This window comes from Oncorhynchus tshawytscha, linkage group LG05 (assembly GCF_018296145.1).
Source record: "Oncorhynchus tshawytscha isolate Ot180627B linkage group LG05, Otsh_v2.0, whole genome shotgun sequence".
NCBI lineage: Eukaryota > Metazoa > Chordata > Actinopteri > Salmoniformes > Salmonidae > Oncorhynchus > Oncorhynchus tshawytscha.
The window spans coordinates 49,109,535-49,121,391 of record NC_056433.1 but is presented as its reverse complement, the minus strand read 5'-3'; the positions used below and the strand labels follow the sequence as shown (position 1 = coordinate 49,121,391).

Genomic DNA, 11,857 nt, shown 5'->3' with positions numbered 1-11,857 from the left:
TACTTATTGAGTGTATGTAAACTTCTGACCCACTGGGAATGTGATGAAAGAAATAAAAGCTGAAATAAATAATTATCTCTACTATTATTCTGATATTTCACATTCTTAAAATAAAGTGGTGATCCTAACTGACCTAAGACTGAGCATTTTTACTAGGATTAAATGTCAGGAATTGTGAAACAGAGTTTAAATGTATTTGGCTACGGTATGTACTGTATATATACACAATTTGTTAATATACAGTGTTGCATTATATGGACTTCTCTGCCTTTTTTTTCTCTTTTGAATTAGTTTTTGCTTCATCAGTTTATTTTTCTGAATCCCATGTTGCGTCTTCTGAATGGTTTCATGTGCCTTTTCCCTGAACAACTTCTTCTCACCCCTTATCTTATCCAGTTCAGCCTTTCTTTCCAGGATCCTCTGACAGGATAGTAGTTGGAATGTCGGGAAAAATCGTCTAGAACCCTTATCGCAGCAAAAAATGTAAGTCTGTCCTTGGTGTTGTGGCTCATGGTGAGTGCGTATACTTACGTTCCCCTCCAATCATATTCTCTAGTTGGTCTCCTTTTTTGAGTGAACATCTGCTGACTCAGGTTTCTGCAACACGAAAGGAATGGTGAGAAGTCACAGCTGTAATATGAGCCCATGTTATCCAACGGCCACATGTTCACGAGGGGAAATGTCTATATAAACAGAATGTGTTCATACAATTTCACACTAGCGTCTGGCCACGTTGATTTGAGTCAGGATTTTCAACAGGATACTCCTTCAGTTTGGCCTCTGGACAAACGAGAAAGCAAAACAAATAATAATCTAGCTTTCCACCCCAAGATTCTGTTTACATTGTCCAAATTAACGTTACTTATTATGACGCGTGTTAAATGTGCTTTTAACCTGTCCTGTAACCCATTAATGAATACAAAGCTACAGTCTGAGCTCGGGTTGTTTACCCGCATCATCATTGAATGGAAGGAGAGTTGAATTTCTGCCGGATCATTGTGAGGATTTGGCAATTCCTGTAGGAATAATGCAATGCATTAATGATTCAATGTCTAACCATCATTCTATATTGATGTGTCTGAAGGCCATGATGCAGCAGCATGTTCTATTGGTTCTATTATAATCCACATAGTCATTGTTCTAGGTTCTTCAGTCATCTCCAAGTGAAGGAGTCCTTACTTGCAGGTCTTGGTGAAGATCATGATGGACCAGTTGTCATGCTCGTCTTAACTTCTGGATCAGATGCACCAGGTAGGCATCTCTCTCTGGTGTCAGGATGTACCTTTTGATCCAACTCCTCTGCTGTGCGGACCCTACGAGAAAAATATTTACAATTTAAGTATGCAGAAGAAATTTAACTAAATTGGTTTGAAATCCTATTAGAAGGCAATACAAAAAAATAAACCCTAATGGGGGGGAAATCTGAGAACCCGAGGAAATAAAGGTTGTTCATGACACACTGTTTTGGTTGTCAGTGAAATCCTCACCTAGACATCCTCAAACATGGCCTTTGTGGAAGAAACTATATTTTTTAAATCTTTGTTTTACCAGAAACTGGATCTTCTTGATGCTGAATGTGTTGGAGATCCGAATGTGTTCTTCCTGGAGTGGTTACAACGACGTGGGGCTTCATGGAGAGCTCTAAGGTCTATGTGATCATATGTGTATGGAACATCACCTGAACATGCTGGTCAAATGAATAACAATGCAATAAGAGGCAGTGTCATTGGTAATCGAGATTACTCATTCCATCAATGATGCGGTCCCGCAAGCACATTGGTTTTCCCAGGACTCTGAACTGCTTGGCAATCTGGTAGGCCAATTCCCTGCAAAGGACACAAGTTTAAACATTACACAACATTGACCATTATATTACATTGTTGTTTTCCAGAAGATATGCCTTTTAAATGACATTTTGGTCAGTTATTGCTCTAGAATTTGTACTTAAATTATCCGAAGATGCCCAACATGGTAGGTGTGAGCACCAAACAAAAGATGCCATATGGGTCATCAGATCATTTCTGATTTGGTTTACATTGGTTGATTCAACAATCTGACAGCACGAGAGAGGAGAAATCCAACATTTTACAAAGTTCCAGATGACAATTATATAGAATATACTTTATTTTGTGTTCAGAATTATCATCTGAACTGCCAGAAAATCATACTCTTGGTATCGTGCATTTTTTTTGATGTCACTATGCTTCTTCAATGGATGACAGGATTGGTCGTTGGATACGCTCGAATTCGCCCATTCATTCTAGCCTGACCAAACACGTCTGGTCAGATGAGACTAAAATTGAGTTTTTGGCCATCAAGGAAAACGCTATGTCTGGCGCAAACCCAACACCTCTCATCATCCCGAGAACATCATCCCCACAGTGAAGCATGGTGGTGGCAACAGCATGCTGTGGGTATGTTTTTCATCTGCATGGACTGGGAAACTGGTCAGAATTGAAGAAATGATGGATGTCGCTAAATACAGGGAAATTCTTGAGGGAACCCTGTTTCAGTCTTCCAGAGATTTGAGACTGGGGCGCAAGTAGCCTAGTGGTTAGAGCGTTGGACAAGTAACCGAAAGGTTGCAAGATCGAATCCCAGAGCCAACAAGGTAAAAATCTGTTGCTCTGCCCCTGAACAAGGCAGTTAACCCACTGTTCCTAGGCTGTCATTGAAAATAAGAATTTGTTCTTAACTGACTTGCCTAGTTAAATAAAGGTAAAATAAAACTGGGACAGAGGTTCACCTTCCAGCAGGACAATGACCCTAAGCATACATCACTTGAGGGGAAACATTTAAATGACTTGAAATGGCCTAGTCAAAGCCCAGACCTCTATCCAATTGAGAATCTGTGGTATGACTTAAAGATTGCTGTACACCAGCGGAACCCATCCAACTTGGAGGAGCTGGAGCAGTTTTGCCTTGAATGGGCAAAAATCCCAGTGGCTAGATGTGCCAAGCTTATAGACATACCCCAAGAGACTTGCAGCTGTAATTGCTACAAAAAGTGGCTCTACAAAGTATTGACTTAGGGGGGAGTGAATAGCTATGCACGCTCAAGTTCTGTTTTTTTTTTGGTCCTATTTCTTGTTTGTTTCACACAAAAATGTCATCTTCAAGGTGGTATGCATGTTGTGTAAATCAAATGACCCCCCCCCCAAAAAAACTATTTTAATTCCAGGTTGTAAGGCAACAAAATAGGAAAAATGCCAAGGGGGTGAATAGAGTAGCGCAGAAGTGGTCATATGCTGAGGCAGTGAAGAAAATAGAGGAAGATATGGGTCAAGGTGGAGGGATTCTGAGAGGAGTTGTGTGAGTAGTCATCTCTGTATTTATCAATGATGTCGCTCTTGCTGCTGGTGATTCTCTGATCTACCTCTATGCAGACGACACTATTCTGTATACATCTGGCCCTTTGGGACACTGTGCTAACAAACCTTCAAACGAGCTTCAACGCCATACAACACTCATTCCATGGCCTCCAACTGCTTTTAAATGCTAGTAAATCTAAGTGCATGCTCTTCAACTGATTGCTGCCCGCACCCTCCCGCCCGACTAGCATCACTACTCTGGATGGGTTCTGACCTACAATATATGGACAACTACAAATACCTTGGTGTCTGGTTAGACTGTAAACTCTCCTTCAAGACTCACATTAAGCATCTCCAATCCATAATTACATCTAGAATCGGCTTGCTATTTCGCAACAAAGCCTCCTTCACTCATGCCGCCAAACTTACCCTCGTAAAGCTGACTATCCTACCAATCCCCAACACTCTACTCAGCAAACTGTATGCAGTCTATCACAGTGCCATCCATTTTATCACCAAAGCCCCATATACTACCCACCACTGCGACCTGTATGCTCTCGATGGCTGGCCCTCACTACATATCCGTCGCCAAACCCACTGGCTCCAGGTCATCTATAAGTCTTTGCTAGGTAAAGCCCCACCTCATCTCAGCTCACTGGTCACCATAACAGCACCCACCCATAGCACGCACTCCAGCAGGTATATTGCACTGGAAATCCCCAAAGCCAACACTTACTTTGGCCGCCTTTCCTTCTAGTTCTCTGCTGCCAATGGCTGGAACAAATTGCAAAAACCTCCTGAAGCTGGAGTCTTATATCTCCCCCTCTAACTTTAAGCATCAACTGTCTGAGCAGCTTACCGATCACTGTACCTGTACACAGCCCATCTGTAAATAGCACACCCGACCACCTTATCCCCATATTATTAATTACCCTCTTGCTCTTTTGCACCCCAGTATCTCTACTTGCACATCATCATCTGCACATCTATCACTCCAGTATTAATGCTAAATTGTAATTATTTTCACCTGTAAGGGCCTATTTATTGCCTACCTCCCTACTCTTCTACATTTACACACACTGTACATAGATTTTTCTATTTGAACTTACTGTTATTGACTACATTTGTTTATGTGTAACTCTGTGTTGTTTTTGTCGCACAGCTTTGCTTTATCTTGGCCAGGTCGCAGTTGTAAATGAGAACTTGTTCAACTGGCCTACCTGGTTAAATAAAGGTGAAATGAAATAGTAGATCTGTACCAGTTTTTGGCATTTATAGTAATGGTTCTCAACTGTACTGCAGGGATGGAACGTAAGTTGTAAAAAAAATAGAGGTTGTGGTGGCAGCTGCAGAGAGGTATTTGGGTGTAAGAGACTTGCCATCAGAAGAGTTACAGGGTGTGTTAAGTGGTAGTGTCCCATCCTTTCAGGCTGTAGGACTAAATAGATTTAAATAGTGGAGTATGGTATTCATACTTTTTTTGTGAGTGTAGCGTTAGATGGTAAGGTAATTGTTGTAGTATTAAATGTTTTTGTTTATTTAAAAAAATAAGCCAAGTATAAGGGAGTTATACTCCAGTCTAGTAGGTGGCGGTAATGCAACATTTATTGGATGCCAACTGCCGTTAAACCTCATCGAAGAAGAAGCAACTCCCCCTCACCTGTTTGTCTAGGTCTTAATAGAAAAGAAACGGTGGAATGAGTTTGACGCACCTGATTTACAAGATGTATTTCTATATTGTATTAATGCCTTAGGGAGGTTTTCAACATGATGCCAAATACACACCAATATAATATGAACACCATGTTTCAAGCATATTTTGAGCACCTACATGTCACAAAGGCTTAGAGATTGAAGGAAGACAAAAATAAAATGCTTCAGAGACATTTACACGGACCTTTCAAGGACAGCGCAGGGGGAGTTTTTGGAACCACAGGAGAGAAGAAAAAAAACGTACGAAGTACAGCAATTAAAAAAAAAAATGTATGATTTAGGTTTACCTTAATAGGCAGAGCATTTTTTATTCCAAACAGCAATTAGAATGTACGTTTACACCCATAATGTGAATGTATTCCTCATTTCAGCCATCAATCGCTGGAAATATACTTATTTCAATCCCATTATGTCAATCAAACCTCATTACAAGTGGGGAGAGTGCTTTCAAGACAACCTGCAAGCCATTAGAATATTATATTTCACATTTCCAATGGCGTAAAGTGGGTTAGGTTAGAGGCAATGTAATTTGATTCGTCAAACAGCAGCCAGTAGGTGGTGTTAGACTTAGTGTCTCTGTCTCATTGAGCAAGGACAATTCTTGAATGGGATACCGGAATGGGCAGAGCAGGGGGAAACAACAAACTGCAGAAGGATCTCATTACCGTGCGCTGACACTTAGAAGGGGCAGAACGCATTTATACTTTTGTAGAACATAGTTTCCTCATGTTTTTGAGAGGCGTTAAATCACAAGATTAGTGTGCCACCACAAAGGAAGAGCGACAAAGAACGGGATTCGAAGGACAAAGGAAAGCTGTTTTAATTGATTTCAAACAACAGAACTACTACAATTGGGAAAACATTACATGTTTTCAAGTACATTTTTCCCCCACTGAACATTTGCGGTATTCCTGTTAGAGAAATGTAATGCAACGTACTGTACAATTATAAAGGAATTCACTTTACAGTGACATTCGAGACAATTTGTTAACCATCTATTCGGAGACAAAGAGCAAGACATTACCTATCGCTTGAGATAAGACTGGAATTTATATTCTGCAAGGACACGGAAAGCGTTCAACAATATGGGGTGAGTGCACTGCAGCTTCATAGTTTCTCAAATCAAGTTGCGCTTTCTCTACAATCTCTTGAAAAGGCAAAGACAAAAAGTGAAGTTTGGGATGAGTTCAGGGTGGTATGTATAAATTACCCATGTTTTTGTATGAGTTTGATTGGAAATATTATTTAAGATGTGGCATGTTATCGCCCTAATGTATGGGCGTAATGTATGCATGCATTGACCCCCAAAAAAAAAATCTCAGAATTCTTAAATGTTTTGTACATAAGTCTTAATCTTTTCTTAATGATCTTATTTGAAAGAAGGGTTTAATCTTATTTATTTTTCTTATGACCTCATTTCAGCGCCTTCAGCCTTTAAGCAGCATGGTTGTTGCCCTCAGTCTACTGTATGAATGTTCACCTTGACTATGGCTACATTGTTCCATACTGTCAAAGACATGTCATACTGATGTGTTGAAATAATCCGATTAAAATGCCACAGTTCACATACGCAGAAATGTTGATGACTTTGGTTGTATTGTGTGGTGCAATAGCCTAGCATTTCAGAATTTTCTCTAATTCTTAGCCCTTTTCTCCAATTAATATTTACTTATGTTTAACTTGGTAACAGACAGCTTTTGAAGCCACCTCATAATTTGATAGTCAAGCTGTGCTGAAGGCTCAATAATGGACTAAAGAAGCCTAAAGTTACTCCTTTCAAGGGCCTTACATGTTCTTTTTAGAGGCGAATTGGCTCTGGCAGCCAAATACTCCATTTAAATGTGAATCGATTCTCAATAGTGGTACGGATCTAGAAACATAAAGACCTCTACTTTCACATCACATCAAAATATTTTCACAAATGCAAAATATACACTCACTGTACACTGTTTTAACACAGTTGCAGCACACAGTATTTTTCAGGGACAACACTTTTGTGCCATCTGTCTTCCGTTTACACACAGGTGTTCGGAAGACGCAGATGGCAAATTAGCACAGGTATGCCTCTGTCTTTGCCTCTGTCTTTGTCTGTTGTCCGTACACAAGCGCTGTAACATGGAAATATGGCTGTGTGGGAAGCCTATAAAGGTGTAATAAATTAACTTTTATTTTTTACTTATTAGTATTTCTCGCTGACATGAACGATTATGTTTCCAAAAACATACCACAAGCGAAGTGTTTTGAAGTTCAGAACGAGCGTCGGGGCTGTTAACGAAACTTCCCCAGCCAGAGGATACTTTTGTCAATAGGAGCTAAAGGTAGTTAGCATCTATGAATGGGTTAAAGGCTCCATTGATGGTGAAATCATTAGTTGAAAGATTTATGTTGCCTCTTTGAATTATTTAACTAATGATATTTAAGAAGGGCCTTGGGGCCTTGGAAACCAAATGTGAGGGGTTTAGTGTATTGCAAGTATGTCTGGGCAAGGATGCAGTCAGCTCTGCTTCAGAGAAACTAGTGCTGTCTTTGTCTGTAGTGGAGAACTATGGGAACTAAAGGTTGGGAAAGAAGAAAAACTATTCTAACGTCATGCTGTTTTCATTTGACCTTGAAAAACCTCCGTGATTTTTAAAGTTTATTCCACTTTTTTTTTTAAAGGTCTAATTTGAAGTGTTACCTTCTTTTTCCATCACAGAAAAGGAGCCTTCCCTGAGCTGTAAACATGTATCCGTCACACAGAGAAAGGTATTATTGATACATGTCATATGTGTTGTGCTAATTCATTGTCCATTTGCCCTGCCCCCAAAAATGTGCCCCTCATCTACAAGTCTCCCCTCCCAATTGCCCCATCTTGTCACGTCATGTATGCTCTTATCATATTCTAATCCAGGGATAAAAATTAGAACCCCTACAGTACGGGCGGCAGGTAGCCTAGTGGTTAGAGCGTTGGACTAGTAACCGAAAGATCGAATCCCGAGCTGACAAGGTCTGTCGTTCTGCCCCTGAACAAGGCAGTTAACCCACTGTTCCTAGGCCGTCATTGAAAATAAGAATGTGTTCTTAACTGACTTGCCTAGTTAAATCAAGGTAAAATAAAAAATGAAGTCCAAACTGGATTTTTCATGCCTCATCTTTTTTATTTCATCTTTAGGTAGGCCAGTTGAGAACAAGTTCTCATTTACAACTGCAACCTGGCCAAGATAAAGCAAAGCAGTGCAACACAAACAACAACACAGAGTTACACATGGAATAAACAAATATACAGTCAATAACACCAATAGAAAAGTTCAAATACAGTGTGTGCAATCGAGGTAATAGGCCATAATGGCAAAATAATTACAATTTAGCAATTAAACACTGTAGTGATAGATGTGCAGAAGATGAATGTGGAAGTAGAGATACTGGGGTGCAAAGGAGAAGAAAAAAAACAACAGTATGGGGATGAGGTAGTTGGATGGGCTATTTACAGATGGGCTATGTACAGGTGGAGTGATCTGTGAGCTGCTCTGACAGCTGGTGCTTAAAGATGGAGAGAGAGATATGAGTCTCCAGCTTCAGTGATTTTTGCAATTCGTTCCAGTCATTGGCAGCAGAGAACTGGAAAAAAAGGCGGCCAAAGGAGAAATTGGCTTTGGAGGTGATGAGTGAAATATACCTGCTGGAGCACGTGCTGCTTTGGTGACCAGCGAGCTGAGATAAGGTGGGGCTTTACCTAGCAAAGACTTATAGATGACCGAGAGCCAGTGGGTTTGGCGACGAATATGAAGTGCGGGCCAGCCAACGAGAGCATACAGGTCGCAGTGGTGGGTAGTATATGGGACTTTGGTGACAAAACGGCTGGCACTGTGATAGACTGCATCCAATTTGTTGAGTAGAGTGTTGGAGGTTATTTTGTAAATTACATCACCGAAGTCAAGGATCGGTAGGATAGTCAGTTTTACGAGGGTACGTTTGGCAGCATGAGTGAAGTATGCTTTGTTGCGAAATAGGAAGCCGATTCTAGATTTCATTTTGGATTGGAGATGCTTAATGTGAGTCTCGAAGGAGTGTTTACAATCTAACCAGACACCTAGGTATTTGTAGTTGTCCACATATTCTAAGTCAGAACCGTCCAGAGTAGTGATGCTGGATGGGCGGGCCGGTGCGGGCAGCGATCGGTTGAAGAGCACTCATTTAGTTTTAATTGCATTTAAGACCAGTTGGAGGCCACGGAAGGAGAGTTATATGGCATTGAAGCTCGTCTGGAGGTTAGTTAACTCAGTGTCCAAAGAAGGGCCAGAAGTATACAGAATGGTGTCGTCTGCGTAGAGGGGGATCAGGGAATCACCAGCTGCAAGAGCGACATCATTGATGTTTACAGAGAAAAGAGTCGGCCCGAGAATTGATCCCTGTGGCACCCCCATAGATTCTGCCAGAGGTCCGGACAACAGGCCCTCCGATTTGACACATTGAACTCTTATCAGAGAAGTAGTTGGTGAACCAGGCGAGGCAGTCCTTTGAGAAACCACGGCTGTTGAGTCTGACGATAAGAATGTGGTGATTGACAGAGTCGAAAGCCTTGGCCAGGTTGATGAAGACAGCTGCACAGTATTGTCTCTTAGCGATGGCGGTTATGATATTATTTAGGACCTTGAGCGTGGGTAAGGTGCACCCATGACCAGCTCGGAAACGAGATTGCATAGCGGAGAAGGTACGGTGGGATTCGAAATGGCCGTGATCTGTTTGTTAACTTGGATTTCGAAGACCTTAGAAAGGCAGGATAGGATAGATATAGGTCTGTGACAATTTGGATCTAGAGTGTCTCCCCCTTTGAGGAGGGGGATGACCGCGGCAGCTTTCCAATCTTTGGGGATCTCAGACGATACGACAGAGTGGTTGAACAGGCTAGTAATAGGGGTTGCAACAATTGCGGCGGATAATTTTAGAAAGAGATGGTCCAGATTGTCTAGCCCGGCTGATTTGTAGGGGTCCAGATTTTGCAGCTCTTTCAGAACATCGGCTATCTGGATTTGAGTGAAGGAGAAATGGGGAGGCTTGGGCAAGTTGCTGAGGGCTGTTGACCGGGGTAGGGGTGGCCTGGTGGAAAGCATGGCCAGCCATAGAAAAATGCTTATTGAAAATCTCAATTATTGTGGATTTTATTGGTGGTGACAGTGTTTCCTAGGCTCAGTGCAGTGGGCAGCTGGGAGGAGGTGCTCTTATTCTCCATGGACTTTACAGTGTCCCAGAACTTTCTGGAGATTTGGTTACTGCACTGAGATGCATTTACCCTGTCCTCATAAATTATTGCATTGTGTCAAAGACATTGTGCCTAAACCAGTTGTCCCAAAAATAGGATTTGTTTTGCATTGTGCAAGCGTGAGTAAAATTAGACAAATTATATATGCCATGAAATATTATTTTGTGGTCTATAGCTTATTGCTCAATGAGAATTCTGAGGTTGAGGAAGTGCTTGCTAATTGCTGTTTTTGGGATCTTTGCTATTGCTTATGCATGTAATATTCTCTCTCCTTTCACTTTAATTTCTTGACTACAACATTTTATCAGTCAGACATATGCAAGAGCCTACTGACCAAGTTAAGAGCCTGCACTTCATAATACAAGTGAAGATGATGCTAAGAAGGTTTTGACAAGTTTCCAGATTATTTAGAAAAAGGCAATGTTGTATCGTTAACATTCTTAAATGGTTGAGAATTCCATTTGATGAGAACATAATTTGGTCCCCGGAGAGGAATGTGTGGATTAAAGAATGAAACACCTAAGCACCTTGATAGAAGACCATATGTGAGCTGAGATGTCTACTTGTTGTTGAGTAGTAGTGAGTTAGCGTTTCCACTGTGCTATTTTGGTATTTAGTTGTGCAGTGTCATGTTGCTGAAATGGCCGGACACTTTCGCTGGCTCAGGAATGTTGACGTGAGGTTCACTCGACTCTCAGGGTGTCATAGGAATGAAACCCTTAAAGGAGAACTAGAGTCTAAATTAGTTTTTCTCTCACATTTTATTCTCTATACAAAAACAATAATCTAAGTTTCTGGAAAGGAATAGGGGCAATTCCACAGTAACAGAATTGCACTGAGACTCAAATATATGCCAAACAAAAAACATTGATTTTAAAGTTTAACAAACCATATAACACTGTTCACAGGGACTACTTTTAACAATTTACACTGAACATTTTACAAAAACACATTTACTAGAAGAACTGTGCAGATGCCAAGTTTCGTAACTGAATTTTGGTACAATTTATGTGATGACGTTTTCCAAAAACGTTGTTAAATATCTGCTCAGAATTATGATTCAAGATGTCTGCAGAATGAATGGGGTATCACCTATGACATGACACCTTGAGTTTGAATTTTGAACTAATGTAGGTGAAGTGGGTTTACATCCGGTAACAGAATTGTGGTTACGGAATTTCATCATTGGTCCCTGATCTGTACCACACAGAAATGCATATTTATGGTTATGAGTATAATTCAGTTCATGGTGATGTATCCTAAATAGGTACACAAAGGTAGAAATATGCAATATCCTCCTTTTGCGTATTTGGGTATTATTCTACACACTGGCTATTATTTTAAAGAGCTCGTCGACCAAACTACGTCGGTCCAGACAGGACCAAATCTGAACCAATCATAGACGTCTATGTTCCACAAGTTTGGACATCAAAGTAGAGCACAATAGAGTACAGTAAAGTTCAGGAGAGTATAGTTTAGTACAGTACATTAGTGTACTCGACTCTAGTATGCTCTACTGTGTACTCTACTGAACTCTACTCAATTCTACTGTACAGGACTGTACTGAACTATACTCTACTTTTCTTTACTGTAC

The 11,857-nt window shown here is 40.8% G+C and overlaps 1 protein-coding gene across 3 annotated transcripts in view; it reads left to right on the top strand.

Annotated features, from left to right (window-relative positions):
- The first annotated feature begins 5,620 nt into the window (after positions 1-5,620).
- The window catches only part of homer3b (homer scaffold protein 3b), a 47,814-nt gene continuing 41,577 nt past the window's right edge, over positions 5,621-11,857 (top strand). The window contains exons 1-2 of one of the 3 annotated variants that reach the window (XM_024421119.2): positions 5,621-6,114; positions 7,720-7,769. In XM_024421119.2, coding sequence (XP_024276887.1) covers positions 7,747-7,769 — 23 coding nt within the window. In that variant the 5' untranslated portion in view covers positions 5,621-6,114; positions 7,720-7,746. The remainder of the gene's footprint in view (positions 6,115-7,719; positions 7,770-11,857) is intronic. The other 2 variants (XM_024421118.2, XM_024421120.2) reach the window with 2 other exon arrangements.